Source organism: Henningerozyma blattae, chromosome 3 (assembly GCF_000315915.1).
Source record: "Henningerozyma blattae CBS 6284 chromosome 3, complete genome".
NCBI lineage: Eukaryota > Fungi > Ascomycota > Saccharomycetes > Saccharomycetales > Saccharomycetaceae > Henningerozyma > Henningerozyma blattae.
The window spans coordinates 768,753-788,202 of NC_020187.1; the positions used below are offsets into that span (position 1 = coordinate 768,753).

General features: G+C 30.7%; 7 protein-coding genes and 1 non-coding gene across 8 annotated transcripts; 3 read left to right on the forward strand and 5 right to left on the reverse strand.

The window, feature by feature from the left end:
• Positions 1 to 228: 228 nt before the first annotated feature.
• On the reverse strand, positions 229 to 332 carry TBLA0Ctrna2W. Its single transcript has 2 exons — positions 296 to 332; positions 229 to 265 (listed from the first exon to the last, which is right to left on the reverse strand). It is a non-coding gene; the product is annotated as a tRNA-Trp (tRNA).
• Positions 333 to 1,709: 1,377 nt separating this feature from the next.
• GCN2 (serine/threonine-protein kinase GCN2) lies at positions 1,710 to 6,716 on the reverse strand (the record flags this gene model as incomplete). Its single annotated transcript, XM_004179593.1, has 1 exon — positions 1,710 to 6,716. The coding sequence occupies one exon, from the start codon at positions 6,714 to 6,716 to the stop codon at positions 1,710 to 1,712; it is 5,007 nt and encodes a 1,668-aa protein (XP_004179641.1).
• Positions 6,717 to 7,321: 605 nt separating this feature from the next.
• On the reverse strand, positions 7,322 to 8,200 carry TBLA0C03190 (phosphatase PAP2 family protein; the record flags this gene model as incomplete). Its single annotated transcript, XM_004179594.1, has 1 exon — positions 7,322 to 8,200. The coding sequence occupies one exon, from the start codon at positions 8,198 to 8,200 to the stop codon at positions 7,322 to 7,324; it is 879 nt and encodes a 292-aa protein (XP_004179642.1).
• Positions 8,201 to 8,957: 757 nt separating this feature from the next.
• NSE3 (Smc5-Smc6 complex subunit NSE3) lies at positions 8,958 to 9,908 on the forward strand (the record flags this gene model as incomplete). Its single annotated transcript, XM_004179595.1, has 1 exon — positions 8,958 to 9,908. One exon carries the CDS (start codon positions 8,958 to 8,960, stop codon positions 9,906 to 9,908), a length of 951 nt encoding a protein of 316 aa, XP_004179643.1.
• An 871-nt stretch (positions 9,909 to 10,779) lies between these two features.
• On the forward strand, positions 10,780 to 12,831 carry TBLA0C03210 (NADPH cytochrome P450 oxidoreductase family protein; the record flags this gene model as incomplete). Its single annotated transcript, XM_004179596.1, has 1 exon — positions 10,780 to 12,831. The coding sequence occupies one exon, from the start codon at positions 10,780 to 10,782 to the stop codon at positions 12,829 to 12,831; it is 2,052 nt and encodes a 683-aa protein (XP_004179644.1).
• Positions 12,832 to 13,272: 441 nt separating this feature from the next.
• On the reverse strand, positions 13,273 to 14,007 carry TBLA0C03220 (uncharacterized protein; the record flags this gene model as incomplete). Its single annotated transcript, XM_004179597.1, has 1 exon — positions 13,273 to 14,007. One exon carries the CDS (start codon positions 14,005 to 14,007, stop codon positions 13,273 to 13,275), a length of 735 nt encoding a protein of 244 aa, XP_004179645.1.
• Positions 14,008 to 14,091: 84 nt separating this feature from the next.
• RNH202 (Rnh202p) lies at positions 14,092 to 15,030 on the reverse strand (the record flags this gene model as incomplete). Its single annotated transcript, XM_004179598.1, has 1 exon — positions 14,092 to 15,030. One exon carries the CDS (start codon positions 15,028 to 15,030, stop codon positions 14,092 to 14,094), a length of 939 nt encoding a protein of 312 aa, XP_004179646.1.
• Positions 15,031 to 15,677: 647 nt separating this feature from the next.
• Positions 15,678 to 17,468, forward strand: SMF2 (divalent metal ion transporter SMF2; the record flags this gene model as incomplete). Its single annotated transcript, XM_004179599.1, has 1 exon — positions 15,678 to 17,468. One exon carries the CDS (start codon positions 15,678 to 15,680, stop codon positions 17,466 to 17,468), a length of 1,791 nt encoding a protein of 596 aa, XP_004179647.1.
• Between the last annotated feature and the right edge of the window lie 1,982 nt (positions 17,469 to 19,450).

The window sequence follows — 19,450 nt, forward strand, 5'->3', positions numbered from 1 at the left end:
TCAATATGGTAGTTTGAGAAGTTCATTATCAGATTTCTAATAGTGTTATTTAGTTTTAATAAAGAAGTTTAGAATGGAGCCTTTAGTAAATCCAAGTTATATTATTAACTTATTGGTAGATTACAAGCTGAATTAATATTAAAAAGTTTCATCAAGTGTTTGCTGAAAACTAGTTTAACTAAGAAATTCTGAGTCACGTGACTAGAGTGAATCTGGCAAAAAATTAAATGAAACGGACAGGAATCGAACCTGCAACCCTTTGATTGCAACCTTATTCCGGAAATTCCAAGATTTAATTGGAGTCAAAAGCTCTGCCATTGAGCCACCGCTTCATCCTATCTGATGTTTTTTTAAGAAAACTTGCTGTTTACAATAAACATTTATACTCATTTACAAAATATGCTCTTTATATAGTAAGCTAAAACTGCTGGAATATGATTATATCATTTTCTATTAAGTGGTAAAAGACTTTTTATCGCGTGACTTGTTATTTAAAATGTGTTTTTCTTATTATATCGAAAAACACTATTTAAGAAATATATTCATTTTAGTTATAGTATTTACTATATATGTCTAAATAAAGTAATCGTCTTTACGTCTTAAACACTGTATAACAATGTCTAACTCTCTTGTATCCCAATAGGAACCTCCTACCCTTCTGAGTAGGATTAAAATATACAAAAATAAATATAAAAAATACGAACTAATAAATCAAATTAATATAGGACATTTATAGGTTTTATTTTAGGATGTAAAAAGTTAATTCATGGCCAATGTAAGATGGAAATTTTTTCACTTAGGCTACCTGTTTAGTGCATCATGCAATTTAAAATAAGATGAAGAATATTATAAAACACCAAATTACTTTAATAGCAAATTTTATGGCATACGTATTACCTTATTAGTTAATCGTATGACAAGCGTATTACTCTGTTAGTTAATCTTATAGCGAATAAATTACCTAATTGGGATTTTATTATTATTTTTATTGTTTGTATGCTATACTCTTCTCCTAGTAATTATTACTTGTTTACGTATAAAGACTTGTTATATCTTATAACATTAATCTTCAATAATGAATTTTGCTCACATTATGCCTTTTATTATACAAGTGTTAAATTTTATTAGAAATTGTTTTCAAACTACGATTAATTTTAATTCTTCTGTCAAAAAACAATAAATTACCAAGCAAATATCTCAATTTAAGTACTAAAGATTAATATTTTAAACAAAACAGATATTCCACTAAACCAAATATCCGTACAATGTGATAGCAAAAAGCATTTCTTACCATACCTAGATAATATTTTCTATCATCCTTTCAATTCTTCAAGAGTTCTATGATTCTTCTCAGAGCTCTTTATCAAATTTAATTTTATATGGTTCAAGTAACATGCCATTTATCAACCATCTATCAACCATTTCCCTACTGTTAACATTCAAAGATATAAATAAAACCAAACCATTTAACTTGGGATTACATTTATATTAGTTAAATATATATAATCACATATCTAATTTACAATCAATCTGACACACAAGCAGCTAGAAAAATAAAGATCATAAATGGGGCTTATTATCTCATTGCTTTGTTTAAATGCTAGATTAAAAAATTCTATAGATAAATCAATAAATTTATATAACAATTACAAGGTTCGACATGCCTTAGTAAAAAACAAACAAACTGAGATATATTAGAGTATTATAAATTAGCGTTGTAAGTCGACCACACATGATTTACCTGATTTGTGACAGCACAGAATTGCCCATTTATGACCTTTAGTTGCTTCCTTAGAGAGTGTATTGTATATACTTGTTGCAAAACTGCGTGGTGTTGAATTATTACCAGCTCCAAAAACCTTACGAAGCCACTCCTCTTTTTGAGCAAGAGATGTAATAGCTATGATTTCTAGTGTTTCATCCCTAATCGCATCTACAGTAATAATAGGAGCAGTGGATAAACTATGAATTATCGATTTTGAAATATTCCTAGCCCCACTTTCATAAACCCACTTGTCGCGCTTGTTCGATTTTTTTGACTTAGCAGCAAGATTTGGTATAAAAATGACCTTTTGGTTATCACATGGAGGCTCATCTTTATCACCATTATGATTATCACTGCTTGTGCTGCTGTGATCATCCCATTTAGAATTGTCATCTGCTATAGACTCATCTAATAGAGCATTAGAATCAATATTCTGATTAAGATGTGTTTCTTGCTGATATAATACTAAAAATTCATCGAGTGTGACATCTATATCAACATCACTTGATAATTTTTTAACTTTTAAAGGCTTATATTTTCTCTTATTATTTGCTCCCACGTAGTTTTGCTGTTTGATTAAAATTACCCACTCAACACCATCTTTTTGAGCTCCAGATACAACATCTTCTACAGTATAACAATTTCTTAAAAAATCAGCCTTGATATTACGCTTCCATAACTGGTTCAGAATATCCACACCTACTGTATTCAGCAGCGATTTTGTAAAACTAGATACAAGAACGTTACAACGACTTGGTTTCCAATCAACTGCTGTATCCTTTAAAAACTTATTTCTCTTTTTATTTTTACTGCGAGCAGTTACTTTAAAATAGCTTTGAGCTATACCAAATATGGTTTCCCAAGCTAAATTAAAACCCACAGTACGATGAATATTGCCTGCGTTTTTATCACTAGAAGGCCTAGCAAAATAATTAATTAAGTTGTCATAACGACCACCAGCTGCTACTAAATTTCTTGAAGAGCCATCGTCATATACAGCTTGAAACATTATTCCCCCTTTATAAAACGCACTATTGTAGTTACTTAATGGAGATATAACGATATTTCTTGAAACTTCCAATGGTTTTAAGAAATTCAATACCTTTGATATGTGAGATAATGCTTCTTCAATTTTACGTAATTGTGGACTATCAACCATCAATTTATGCAATCTCTTCTTTGCAGAATCAAAGTCTAATTTAAAATCAAACAGTTCTAAGTCATTTAATGATGTAGATGAGAGATTAAACTGCACTTTTAAATCATTTTTTATATCCTTAAATGTTTTAGCATAACCAATTTGAGAAAACAATCTTGAAATCAAAGCACGCTGGGCTTTATCAATATTTGTGAAATTAAAAACACTTTCCAGAATATCAGAATGATTGATTACGAAATGAGTATTACTTTTCTCAAATACTGGAAAAGCTGTCAAAATTTCATCAATGATTTTTATACTTTCTGCATCATAAAATGGAGAATCTGAAGATGAAGTGGAGATAATATCAAAATCAATTTCACCAAATTTCCTTGGTTCTAGACTAGATTTTGTTTTTTGAGGTGGCCTATAAACATGCTGGAATCGATATTGCTTACAAACACAATTCGGATTTTTTGAAAGGTATCGTGCCATAGGGTACGTTAAATCATACTGGAGTTGTAAAACAGTACCACCTTTGTCTATTATCTCATATACATTTTGCGTACCATAAATTGGTGCTTTAGGAAATATTCTTGTGGGCTCATTATTTTCAATACCACCATGATTTCGAAAGATTTTAATAACTTCCTCAGTCATCTGAGATCTTAATATTTGCATGAATGGAGTTATAGTAGATTTCGAATTATCATATAATATATCGTTGGTTAAACTATAAGGTTGGTTGAATAGAGTTTCACGAACCTGTTGTTGCCATGGCGAAGATGGATCTGCAATACTTCTTAAGGCTTCCTTAATGACTTCATCTTGATGCTTTGTTGGCACCAGACCACTATTTAGTAACTTTTCTGCACCCGGTCTTCTGCTAGGGTCATGGTCTAAAAGTAGTTGAATTATTTTCTTCTCCACTTTTATCTTAAGTGAATCAAACCCTGAAGGAAATGCAATCGATGATGAACGCAACTCTTTTAAAATTTGGACTCTTTCCATACCAGTACTAAATGAGTATATCATTTCAAAGAATATAATACCCAAAGAATACATATCGATTTTTTCGTTATATGAACCTTTTCCATCCATAACTTCAGTAGCAACATATAAAGCTGTACCCACTTGAGAAGTTAAATTTTCTGAAGCAGATATGGTACTAGAATCCATTTTCAATATATCTATTGAACGGTGTACATTTTTGGCAAGGCCAAAGTCACCTAGCTTGATATTTCTGTTTTCATCGATAAAAATATTCATTGGTTTTAAATCTCTATGAATAATGCCTTGCGAATGAATATAACTCAGAGCTTCCAATACTTGCCTAAATAATCTCCAATATTCATCAGGAAGTGCACTTAAGTTTTCTGCATGGATTAAGTCATATAAAGTTTTATTTTCACAATATTCCATTTGAATAAACAATGTGCTTTTTTTTGGAGAATTCTTTTTTATAATATGCTTATTTCTGTTAGGATTAATTTCTAAAGATGAATCATCATCTGAACTATATGTGCTTTCTTCTTCACTTTTAGTATCATCTTGAGTTGTACCATCCGGAGTCTCATTGTCTCCACTATTTTCAAAAACAATATCAGGATAACCTGATCCAGATATAAAATCCCAATTATTTTCATTAGTACTAGGCAATCTATTACTTTGAAAAATAGACGATTGATTAAATAAGTCACCAGTATCATCATCAAATTCATTGTCTGATGACTGGTAGTGACCAAAAAATTCACTCCCACTTTCAGATGTATCATCTGAAGAATCATCTGAAGAATTGAATACATTTTCGTCTGGTATATCCTCCTCTAACCAGGCTGCATAATAACGGACGACATATTGGTGATTTAAGCTAGCTAACAGCATTACTTCACCTAAAATATTAGACAATTTTTCTTCTGTATGCCTAACTTTTTTAATGGCATAATACCTACTATCTAATGTATTACGAGCTTTAACGACTTGCCCAAATGCACCTTTACCAAGAACAGCAATTTCTTCGAAATCTGATTCATATCTTGATTTTGTTGTAGTATTAATAGAATGAAATCTCGAACCGACGTTAAAAGATCTACGCCGTATTCCACTTGATTGAGAAAATGTTCTTGATTTTGAGCTAAATGCCTCCGATGATCGTCTATTTGAACCCAAACCTTCTCCATTTGAAATAATTAAATTTTTAGGTAGTTGATCAATGTTTGTTCTTAAAAATTTCATAGGTAATAATTCTAGAGGGCCTAATCTTTTTTTGGGATCAGTATCTAACATTTTTTCAAATAAATCATATAAACTATCATCAATATTTACATTTTCAAAAAATTCTTGTGGTGAAGAATAATCCTGCACTGTGTCGACACCATTAATAATTTGCAAAAAAGTGACACCTAATTGCCAAATATCAGTAGTTCGATATATTTTTGCACTATTAGTTGAAGTATTATTTTTCAATTCAGGAGGTCTCCATTGCAAAACTGGTAATTCACTGGTTGGTAAATGCTTATTTGGATAGCTTGAAAGCATATTTAAAATAGTAAAACCATATGAGGGACACATTAGTTTTGGGATTGTCGTACCAAAATCTGTATCATTGACTAGCAGAATAGTTTGCAATGTTATAAACTTATGATATACTCCCACTTTATGTAAGGCTTCTAAACCTTCTAGAATACGAATCATCCATATTCTTGCTGTTGATAAATTCACGTATCCTACTGAAGTCAAGACATCATTTAATGAGTAAGAATAAGAATACTCTGATAATAGACGAATTTTCCAAACAAAATTTGAACTATTTTTACCTTTTCTTTCTATTGTATAGGCATATAACTTATTAACATTATCATGATCTACTTTTAGCAACGAATCTAATTCCTTTTCTAAGTTAGAAATCTCCTTTTTACCATTACTTGTATTAAAATGTGGATGATCTAAATCAATTTCAGTTAATAAATAATAAAAGTTTTCCATAAGTTCTGATGTCATTAACAAGTCTGTTAAAGGTGAGTCTGGTGGAATATATGGTTTAACAAGATAATTACTAGCTAATGACAGAATGCCATTTTGCAACATTATTGGCCGAGGATTAACCACCGCTCTAAATTTATAAGATGAATTATTCGGTAGCTTTGCCCTAATTGGTTTTGAAAAAACAATTGCTTCTCCAGAAGAGACCCAACCTTGAGGAGGTAATAAATCAATCGGTGCTGAATGATTAAAAAAAGTTTCATCATCATCATCTTGTCTTTTTTCAATTTCTTTTCTTACGATTTCATCAATATGGCGTTGTTCTGAAGCTCTTTTCAATTCAAGCATTTGTGATCTTTCCACATCTTCTTTTTTCAACCTTTCTTCTTCTTCTTTCAAACGTTGGAACCTTTCTTCTTCCAATGATTGAGGATTTGCCATATTTTGAAATTCATCTAATTTCTCTTGAACAAGTGAAGTAATTTCAAAAATATATTCTTGGCCGTTAGCATTTTTATGAATTTTTTTAAATTCTTCTGTCAATAATCTCAATTGACTATCTAAAACATTATTAACGTTTTCAAAAGTAATTTCTGGAGCAGTATGAGGATACATGGGTGTTAATGCAATATGTAACGTAAGCGTGGATTCTTCTGGCTCCTTTTCAGTTGATCGGAGGGAAATTTCAAAGATAATCTGTGGTTGTTTATCCCATTTGGATTTTTTCCTCGTTAAATCTTCAAAATCGTCCATATAAATGGATCGTATTGCCTCTAATTCATTATTTTGAATTTCATAATATTCTTGTAAAGTAAGGAGTTTATATGACATTGGAACATAACCTGTACAAAGTATTTAAAAAAAATTAAACGAAATAATTATAATAGCAATATTAATTTGTATTAGCAACTTTAGAATTTTGTAATGCTGTAAAATGCAAAAGGGGATAAAAATCTTAAATCTAGAAAACGAACGAAGTCAGATTTTACTTTTGTTTCTATGGTATATTTAATTGGAATATATGACCACACTCTCTTTAATCAAAATTCTAACGGTACGATTGTTTTAAATTAGATATTTCTATTTTTCAATTTTTAGAAAAGCTTATTTATTCAAATCCCATTTTGAAGATCTACCAATAACATTTATCGTATCTTTATCTGTCCTTAGATCGAAAGGAATGTCTAACTATTTCCGAACTTTAGATAATCCGAAATAATAGTGTGTTTTATTATTACCCGGTATGTGATATCACTTGATAGCGCTATGTAAATAATAGACTCTTAATATAGATTTAAATGAATGACATATAAACATATCGGTATCCTTAGGAATCACTAAATTAGAATATTGATATCATACAATATAGAAGTATATAGATTTTTTTAACAAATATTCTGTATAGACTCATTTAAATTAGTAGTATTCATTTGCTTTTATCTTCTTTCTAACTGGAACTCATCTGCTTGAGCCATATCATGACTCAAAGCTTCTTGAGGAGTTAATACTTGTGAATCATCCAATAGAGGTTTGAAACAATTGATTGAATTTATACTTGGAAAATACAATCTATAAACATGTTTAGCAATAAACCAACCCATGATGGCACCTATGATAACGTCGACGAAGTGATGCCTATAATCTTGAGTTCTAGTTAGAGCTATTAATGAGGCTCCCAACAATGGTAACCAAGAAATAATCTTTCTCCAAATACCAAGTTGGTTATTCCATATTATTAGTTGACCAGCAATCCAATATGATAAAAATGTCAAACCTGCAAAACTTTCACAAGAATGACCTGAAGGTGTGGTTCTATAACCTTCCAAGACAACACTTCTATCGGGATTCAAACAAATATCATCTGCCCTATAATAGACATTAGGTAGAGCATCCATTGAAGGTTGACAACGAACAATAAAATCAGGTCTACATCTACCGATATAATTTTTAATAAAATTGGAAAATAAACAAGTGGCAATAAATGCCATCCCTTGACCTAATAAAGAAATGTACAGTAAATACCATCTATGTTGAGTATTTGCTAAGAGAAGCACAATAAAACATATGATACCAATTGGTATTATCAAACTGTAAACAAATAAGTCTAAATCCGACACTTGCTGAGGATCTTTAAACGGATGATTTAATGTTATATCATTAATTAAAAATTGTCTTTGGAATGGTTCGATTCTATAGACAAAGACATTTAAAATAACCAATACTATTAATACAAACAAATCGTTGACTTTCCATTTTGTTATATTATGTGAGGTTGCTAGGGGCAAATTCAAGGTAAACCTATCAAGTATGACCATTTGTATAGAGAGTATTCAATATCAAAACTCTTTTAAAATCTTTCTTTTTATTATTAGTAGTTTTATTATTATATAAATATAGCTAATTTTAAGTGTACAAGTTATAACAATAAAAAAATGTATTTAAAATTAAAATTTAATCGAGAAAATAAAGTAAGAAAAAAAAACGAAATATTTTACTTAAAAATTATTGAACTTTTTCTGTAATTCTTCTGTTACCAAGCCAACGTCATCTAAATTCCTCCCTCCCATCTCCCCAAATTATTATTCAAAGATTGTTATAAATTAGCATTTTTTTGCCTTTATAAAATACAAAATAATACTTACACAAGCTCGTGGGGTAGGTATTATGATAAGACCAAATTTTATAAGATAATGCGATATATATAAGGATCTCATAGAAGCCTTTAGATCCGTTAGATTGCTTATTTAATCAATTGGCCACAGATCTCTTTACGATTAGACTATTTTGTTAAATATTTTAATTAATTAAAACGTTGTGAATCCCTTAGATATTTTGGAGACTAATTTCGGAAAACTAATATATCTCCGTCGGATAAATTGTGCTAATGATTTTATCCGACGGAAATAATTTGCACTACTAAAGAATTGAAAATTGAAAAATTAGCGTGTTAATGCCATAGCAATATAAAGAACATATGTATAAATATATATATACATATTAAAAAGTTTTAAACTTTAATTTCTGGAATAATAATCAAAATTACTAGACCATTAACTAATAAAACTATTATTTATGTCGGATGACTCTAGTAACTCCAGAAGTAATTCCTTCTTGGTTGGTTTACCAGGTGATAAATCAATGGTTGTAGCAGGGCAGGCTGTAAGATTCATTCTATCCAGTATTGAAAGTCAAAATACAATTATATCCAGAGCTAAATTGGTTTCTATATTAGGTGATGCTAGAAAAGAACAAAATTGTTCACGTATCCCATTTTCTAAAAGTTTTGAAGAGATCAATTTCATTTTACAAGATACATACGGAATGAGATTGTATGGATTACCCAATAAGAAATCCAATAATTCTACAAGTACTCAAAATAACAAGAATAATAACGATCAAAAGAAGAATATCAATTTAGTCGAGAATACTATTAATGAATCTAATTCTATAGAACATAGTAAGTGTAATCAATTTATTGTATTAGATGAATTATCCGAAACATCAAAAACACCAAAATTTCAAGAATTGCTCATGACACAAACTCAAGATATGTATGAAGAATCTATTATTAATGGTGAGTACGTGACTGAAGATATGGGTATTGAGAACGATGGTACGTTTGAGACTTCATTAAGTAATGATAAAGATGTCGTATTTAAAGGAGTTTTGACTATTATCTTATCGATTGTTTTTTATTCTAAAAACACTCTCCTGCATAATGAATTATTACCATTGCTAGAACGTTTTGGTATTCCTGTTGATGGTACACAAATACCGATTCTGGATTGTAATATAGATGATCTATTAAAGACATTGGAACGTAGAGAATATTTGGCTAAAACAGTGGAAAACTCTTCCACTGAAGGTGAACTTATAACATACAGTATTGGTAGAAGAACTCGTGCAGAATTCCCGGCAGACGCTTTAATCCGGTTAACTCAACAAGTTCTTGACATTGAAGATACAGAAGCTTCACAATTACGTGATGAAATATCCAACTCCATCGGAGATGCCTATTTGTAAGCTGCAAGTCTATTGAATTTTTATTACCGCTAACAAACAATCTATAACACGACTGAACAAGAATCTGTCAACATATCCAACCAATGACCCTACACCACTCGGCAAGACCGGTTAACCACCAACATTCTTGATATACAGGGCAAGGCTCTTGGTAAATTTACCTATCCGAAATTGCATAACCGAACCACCGGCTAGCCCAGAAAGTACCGTAGGGAGTCTAGTTTAGGTTACCATTTACGTTAGTTGCCGACACAAAAGGTGTGCCAAAATATCTAATTAGAACATCAAATGTTTTATGATCAACAAATCGTCCATAATTCTTAGACTATTTCAAGTATTGACATGACTACTACTACATTTGCGTGGAATTGTAACGCCAAATTTTGCACCTATTAATCAAGTAGGGAATTATCCCTTTACAACTTGCTAAGATACGAAATTGTCTCTTTGATTCGTGAGCCATCTGGACATGAATTGGCTTTATCTAATCCCTTTTATATAATCAAAAGAATATGCTTTACCTCATCTTATGTGATCTTTTATTTCATTTTCTTTTTGCGTAACGGTTTATTTTTTTATTTTTTTTTTTTTTACTTGGCTTTCCTTTTTTTCGAATTTTTCAAATTTCAAAAATTTGATCTTAGTAGTAAATATTTTCAATTTTTCGTGCATGAACATTCTTGGTTTGTATGTTTATTATTTTTGTATTTATATTTAATACTACACCTATTTTTTTTCTTTATTTTATATAAAAAAGTTCATCTAGCCTATTTAATAATATAAGTAGGTATATACCTATATATTTTCAGCTGTATTTTAAACCACAAACATTTTCTGAAGCTCAATTAAACTTCACTGATAATATTTCAAAATGGTGGACGCTTTAGACTGTGTTGCCATTTCAGGGTTAATTGTAGCTGTTTTTGTTTATTACAATCGTGTTAAGTTAGCTGATTGGTTATTAGAAGATGATGAAGATATTACCGTTGCAAGTTCCGGATGCCGTGTACTTGTAGATGTATTCCATGATAATAATAAGGATTATCTAGTTGTATTTGGTTCCCAAACGGGTACAGCTGAAGAATATGCCAAGAAATTTTCTAAAGAATTGAAAACAAAATTTGGATTGAATGTCATGTGTGTTGATATTGATAATTATGATTTTGACACCTTAAATCAATTACCTACTGGTACATTTGTCTCCTTTTTCATTTCCACCTATGGTGAAGGGGATTTCCCCGATACTGCTGTTGGTTTAGATACTTTCTTATCAAGCGCAGACCCTGAAAGTTTAAATAAACTTAAATTCACTATTTTTGGATTAGGTAATTCAACTTATGAATTTTTTAATGGTGCCTCCAAGAGAGCTTTGAAAGGCTTAGTAGACGCCGGGGCTACCCATATCGGTAAATTTGGTATGGCTGATGATGGTTTTGGAACTACTGATGAAGATTATTTATCTTGGAAAGATGAAATATTAGATATATTGAAGGCTGAAGGTGATTTTAAAGTAACAAACAGTAAATGGAAACCTTCTTTTATTTTACAGAAATTGAATGAATTAAATGACAAAGTCTCATTAGGTGAACCTTCTTTACAATATTTACCTTCATCCAAATTACCAACTACATCTGAAGGTATTCAAACAGGTCCATTTGATTTGTCATATCCTTATGTAGCTCCAATTGTCAAGACTCAAGAATTATTTTCTTTAGGTAATGAACGTAATTGTGTCCATGTAGAAATAGATGTATCAAAATCGAATTTAAAATATTCCACAGGTGATCATTTAGGTATTTGGCCATCTAATCCATTAGAAGAGGTGGATAAATTTTTAACTGCCTTTAATTTAGAATCTGGTAATCAAGTATTTAAATTGAAAGCAAATGATCATACTTTAAAATTACCTTTCCCTATCGTACCAACTACAATCCGTTCAGCTGTTCAACATTATTTGGAAATTACAGGTCCAATTTCAAGAGATCTTTTTACTCAATTGATCCAATTTGCTCCTAATTTAGATATTAAAAATACGATTGATAAATTATCAAAGGATAAAGAGCTATTTGCAAAAGAAATTACCTCTAAATATTTCAATCTTGCAGATGCCTTATTAGAATTATCAAATGGTAAACCATGGACTAAAGTCCCATGGGAATTTCTATGTGAATCGATTCCAAAATTACAACCAAGATATTACTCTATTTCTTCATCTGCCATCAGTGAAAAGCAGACTATTCATATTACAGCTATTGTAGAAAAATCTTTTAATCCAATTAATAGTAAACCAATTTTGGGTGTAACTACTAATCTTTTACATAATATTGAAGTAGAGCAAAACAATTCACAAGATAATTTAATTACACACTACGATTTGGATGGTCCACGTGGATTATATTCTAACTATAAGTTACCAGTTTATGTTCGTAAATCCACATTTAGACTACCCACTAATCCAAGTACACCAGTTATTATGATTGGTCCAGGAACAGGGGTAGCACCATTCCGTGGGTTTATTAGAGAAAGAGTAGCTATGCTTAAAAATGAACCAAATATTAAATTTGGTAAACAATTATTATTTTATGGTTCACGTAATGAAGATGATTATTTGTATAAGAATGAATGGCCCAAATATTCTGAATCTTTAGGTAATACATTTGAAATGATTGTTTGTCATTCACGTTTACCAGGATCCAAGAAGGTTTATGTTCAAGATAAATTAAATGAAAACCGCCAAGAGGTATTAAAATTATTGGATGCAGGTGCGTTTATTTATATTTGTGGTGATGCTAAACATATGGCAAGAGACGTTAATAAAGTATTGACTGATATTTTGCAATCTAAAGGTATGAATGAAGAAGAAGCTACAAATGTATTAAAGACATTTAGAACATCCGGCCGTTATCAAGAAGATGTTTGGTAAGTTAAATAATATACTGAGATGCTTTACGTTTTATAATAAAAAATAGAAAAATAAAATATGTTAATAATATGTAAATAAAAGTAAAAAAAAATATTATCATACATAACAAACACCAATCATTAAATCGAGGATTAGCTAAAGTAGTAATACTAGGGGAGAAATATTAATTTGTTTTCTATTATTAGAACTTTTTCATAATGTAATAAAAATGTGCCTGTTGTAGCTAGGCAATTTGAAAAAAAAACAAAAACAAAAACAAAAAGAGCTAGTTATTTAAGTGAATATAAGAAGACCATTGTAAATATGCTCAGGACATTATACTTTAGTGAATTACTAAGTAAAGTGAACATGATTGTAAATATTATAAAAAGCGCTGAAAAAAAAGTCAAAAGTTTATCTAAATATAAAAAAATTCATTAAAAAGAAAGAGTACCATTAAATTCAAACGGTGTTTTGATCAAGCAACATGGTAAATTGTTTGATACCCTTTGAAATATCGTCAATATGAAGAACTTCAACATCTGAAAGATCATTAATCACGTAATCAGCTCCTGCATCTATCAATTTTTGCTTATCATACGATGTGGTAATTCCTACAACTTTGGCGCCCATTGCTTTACCTGCTTTAATTCCAGCAGGTGCATCTTCAAAAACGACATAGGTCAAGTTATCATTATTTCCAACTGAATTCAATGTTTTCAACCCTTCAAGACCCATTTGGTAGCCCATTGGATTTGGTTTCCCCTTGGGAACCAACTCTGAAGTCAAGAATACTGCTGGCTTATTGATCTTGTTCAAATCAGTGACTTCTAGCCAATGGTTGGTAATCCATTTGGGTCCACTTGTGACAATACACCAATACCCATCCAGTAAACTTGACAATAATTCTACAGAACCAGTGACTGGGACCACTGAATCTGAATATTTATCGACCATGGCTCTTTCTAAAGAATATGAAATTTGACCTTTTGAATTATCTAATGTAGGGAAATATTTAGCAATAATATCTTGAGATTTAACACCATGAGAATGGCTCAATAACTCTTTAGGGTCGACGTTTTCCTTAATACATAAATCTGTCCAAGATCTTGAAGCAGATTCAGTGGTATTAACTAGAGTTCCATCTAAATCGAATAAAATGAAATTAACCTTTATAATATGTTTCGTGACAGTCATGCTTAGGGTGTATTATATATCGAATTAGACATATATATATATATATATGTATGTATAAAATATAATTAAGAATGCTAATATAATTTATTTTGAAGCATCTTTTTTTTTAGATTTGAAAAAATTGTCGATAGCCCCTTTTGAAATTTTCACTTTATTATCATTCTTCGTTTTTTTCTTATTATTAGTGCTATTATTATTAGCAAGTCTATTGGACATTGAGGATGTGGGGAAATTTCCCGAAGTGGAAAGTGCTGTAGGGTGTGCCAAATCCAGCAATGACGTAGTTGCAGCACGTGACTGCAAAAGTTTTGCTTCGTGGGATTTGACTTTGTCATTTGCCTCTTGTATTGAAGGTTGGTCCATTAGAAGGTTAAAGACTGTTGAAGAGAGTTCAGAACGGAGGAGGTCACATGCAAGTAATAACGATCTTTGTTTGTTCAAGAGTAAATCTGAATCATTCTGTGAAGTAGACTTAGGGATTAATTTAAGAAGAGATGGTGGTAAATGTGTAGATAATTTGTCAACCACTGATATGAGAAACTCGATACATTTACAGGTATTTAGGGCATAATATGTGTCGCCAGCTTCGTCTACGGAAATAGATACTGATTTCAATGCATTTTGGAAAATTAAAGTAGGGATTTGTGTCCAATGAGACCCATGAACTTGTGCAAGCATTGATTGTAATTCACATGGTAATTGATACCTTGGAGGCTCGTCCTCTTGTGATACGGCTTCTGGTAAAGAACATAATGCAAATGCCAAATTATACTTAGTCAAATGATACAACGAGCCATTTTCTAGAATATCACCAGTTGAGACCATTATTGATTTCATATATATATCTCGTCCTTGATTCTCAGTCGCTTCAACACTCTTACCTAATCTGGTATTGTGAAGCCTGTACAAGCAGCCATCGTTTGCCAACACCAAGGTCAATCGTGGTGTCCCATCGTGAGGGTGTGGAAACACAATCTGTTTCAAGCTCTCGATATTATCTGGACATACCACTACTTGCTTCATTGTTTGTATCTTTGATCTCTCTACATTATTCACGTGCTCATCCTTTCTATTCTTTTTTTATATACTACCTCATCACCACTTTTTCAAGCTTTGTTTTGCTTTCTTATTTTCATTTTTTTTCTAATTTACGCGTCAATTATCGGGTTCGAACCCCAAGCAACGCAATTTTTAACGAGGAAAAAAAAAGATTTTCCGTATTTTTCCGTTAACTTGATTCCGTTTCCGGTCATGACCGAAAATCGAGAAAATTCTGTGTTTATTTTCTGAATGTCGTTTTGTAGTTTTCTGGAGCATGCGGAGTGGTAACAAATGGCCAATAATCATAATAATAGTAATAATTATTACTATAATCATAACCATTAAGAATTGTAATGAAAATCTATCAATATATATGTAAAAAAAATGGTGTTATTAAAATGCCTATTATTATTTCATAATTGACTGGTCAACAAAAGAAAAAATAATAATAAAGGGAAAAAATTGTTGCTATTTCGATCTTTATATACATAGCAAACAGCATTGAAGTTACACAACTCCTTACTTAATTAATTCGCTTTTCATTGCATTCATTTTTTGGTATACTTTAGCTAGTTAAAATAAACTAAAATAATATTATAGAGACTAAATAGATTATTCTAATTAACTAAATGGCTATCCAATATTCTCCATTACCATTGGAGACTGATACCACATCTAATACTTCAACGACTAATGACACAGGCATCCCATCTTCACCGGAGTTAAACAAGCCACTTCAACAAGATCAATCTAATGCCTTAGAAGATGATGTGATAAGTCAGTCAGATAGTAATATAAATGATAGTTATAACCACACGCCTATGATGAACAATACCGATAGAACTTCTTATTCTATATTCCAAATATTGAAACAAAATATACGACAGTACGCTAAATTTGTGGGTCCTGGTTTAATGGTCTCAGTGGCCTATATGGATCCAGGTAATTATTCCACTGCAGTAGCAGCAGGTTCTGCTCATAAATATAAACTTTTGTTCTCGGTACTAGTATCAAATATAATAGCTGCATTTTTCCAATGCCTTTGTGCTAAATTAGGTGCAGTGACTGGTTTAGATCTGGCTCAAAACTGTCGTAAGCATTTACATCCTTATATTAACATCGCATTATATGTTTTAGCTGAAATAGCTATTATTGCTACAGATTTGGCTGAAGTAGTAGGAACTGCAATTGCATTAAACATTTTATTTGATATTCCATTGGCTTTAGGCGTTATTCTGACCACATTCGATGTTTTGATTGTTTTAATGGCCTATAGACCTTCTGGCTCATTGAACGTGGTTCGTTGGTTTGAAGCATTTGTTTCTGTATTAGTTATTGCTACTGTTGTTTGCTTTGCCTTAGAAATGCATTATGCTGATTTAGGCCCTTGGTGTGATATTGCAAAAGGATTTATTCCATCAAAGGCAGTTATTAAAGGTGATGGACTATATTTAAGTTTAGCTATCTTGGGTGCTACAGTAATGCCTCACTCTTTATACTTGGGATCTGGTGTTGTTCAACCAAGATTGAGAGATTTTGATATTAAATCTGGCCATTATAAACCAACAGAAGATGATGAATTAAATAATCACATCCATTATCATCCTTCTTATGAAGCTATCAATGAAACTTTAAATATGACTGTCGCTGAATTATTAGTTTCGTTATTCACTGTAGCTTTATTCGTTAATTGTTCTATTTTAATTGTAGCTGGTGCTACTTTATACGGCAACACGCCAGCTTCAAAAGAGGCAGATTTATTTTCCATTTATAATTTATTATCAACTACACTATCGAAAACTGCAGGTACTGTATTTGTATTGGCCTTATTATTTTCAGGTCAAAGTGCTGGGATCGTTTGTACTTTAAGTGGCCAAATGGTCAGTGAAGGTTTTTTGCATTGGAGTATCCAGCCAGCAGTACGTCGTGCTCTAACAAGAGCTGTAGCCATTACTCCATGTTTAATCCTAGTATTAGTTGCTGGCAGAGAAGGCCTGTCAGGTGCATTGAATGCTTCACAAGTCGTTTTATCATTATTACTACCATTCGTCAGTGCACCTCTGTTATATTTTACAAGTAGCAAAGGTGTTATGAGTGTGCTTGTTGTGGAAAATGATGACGTTATTCCCTTACAAGATATGAATTCAAACAACAATTCTTTAAACACTACTGCAACTACAAATAATAATATAGAAGAAAATGAAATTTCTCACGATTTTAATTCAAGTGTGAATCTCAATCGTAGTTCCATTAATGAAGAAGATATCAATGATGAAATCAATCCAAACCCTCTAAAATGTGTCGATATGAGTAACAACAAAATTACAACTGTTATTGCAGTTTTCCTATGGTTATTAATTTCAGGCTTGAACTTTTATATGTTATTAAGTTTTGCTGCAGGACAGGATGTTAACTTCTAACAACATACAAATAATCCCTTCATAAATTAACCAGGCTATCAGAAGTCAAAACATATATTAGGAAAAGTATGACAAAGAAAAAAAAGGAACTCCATACTTCTCCAATTGAATTGTTATTTTTTTTCCCAATCCTTTCTATAATATAATGCATTCTACTGTTTTCATATTTCTTTTGTTATCTTTAATTCATCATTTCTCTTTAATTTTTTTCATATTTTATTTAACATGTAATATAATCAAAAAATTCATTCATTTTAAGCTAGAAAATACTGGCATTGATAACTTTAATTAACAGAAAGGTTGGGTTTAAGAAATTAATTCAATTTTTATTACAGATTCTATATAGAATAATAATAATTCGTCTCTTTTTTAAAGAGAAAATAAATACATAAAGTAGTTTTAACTAAACATTATATTTTTACTTAGAACAAATATATAATAACACGTCTCAAGGAGAGAATGCTATCTCAACTTCTTGATATTGAAGACTTTAGTAAGTAGATATATTATCATTACTTACTTTCTTTTAATATATTTAGACTGAGTAAAGCAAATTATTCATTTTAACAAGATGAGAGACATTGAAAAAATTTTAAAATAAGAAAACTTAAATAAAAATAGTTCTAATAAGCTAAGATCATCAGATTATTTTAGAAGATGTTCAAATCAAGTAATAACAGCAATATAAATGACTCTACTCGAATACAGAATAAAACAGAGGATTCTGATTCTTCTGTAGAAGTTCCAGGTCAGGTAATAGAAAATATCAAGTCTGTTGATTCTAGAGCCTTAGGAAAAGTCGATTAGTTGAAGATGAATATGGAAGTACAGGTGAATAATTTTATCAGTAGTTTAATTGTAAATGATATCGGAGAATGGAGGAGTAACTCAAACAATAATTCCACGCTAGTGAATAATTTTGCAATTACTCAATCGAAAAATTGGATAGCCATCGATGAAATTGCAAGATATAACTTTTCAAATGTAGAAAACTATTCTAGATAAGCCATTTAATATGAAGTTTATTTATGGTTATATTGATGATATAAATGTAGTGATAGACTGTTCGAGAAATAAACCTACCGTGGAGAGCGTTGCCATGACAGAGAAAGAGTTAGCAAATATTGAGAAAAAGAAGATGATTATTCAGTTACAAAGGAAGTATGATACTCTCATTAATAAAATTAATACACCAGATAAAAAAATTTCTTCAATGAGAGAAGATACTAATAATGAAAGGTTTAAATTTTCTTTAATCAATTTAGAAGATGCTACAAAATCTGCTATTTTTTTAATACGCAATGAAACGCCATATTAGTGATATACTTATTTAATTATTATACCATTGCTAAGTTAGTACATTCAGCTTTTCAAAATATTTGATGTTTCCAACTTTAGGTGATGCTAGAGTTTACGATATTACAGAATTCACCAATGAAAATTGGGACGATGCTGTTGATATGGTAAATATTTTCTTATACAGGCATTTCCCACACTTAAACATGTAGAGAGGTAGCAACTAGAGATCAAAAACATTCAGGCATTACTGAGGAAAATTTTTAAGGTATCAAGTGAATTAATTTTTTTTGGCTTATGAAAAAAATATGCCTTATTTTTATAGATGTGATTTTTAAATAATAGAATAACCTTTACCCAAAAAATGAACAAATAACATAATTACATGATAAAACGTAGTTTAGCAAGCAGAAGCAAATTGATTTAGCTTTTCTTGAATCCTGAGTTAGAATGTTATTCTATTGATGTTACTGGACTTCGAGAGAGTCTGACATTATTTAATAATGATATTTTGATGTAATATTGGATTATTTCTTTTACATATTTTATGAAAATCTATGTATTCATTTTATTGAGATTTAAGAGAGTTAGACATTGTTATACAGTGTTTAAGATGTAAAGACGATTACTTGATTTCGACATATATAGTAAATAATATAATTAAAATGAATATATTTCTTAGCTAG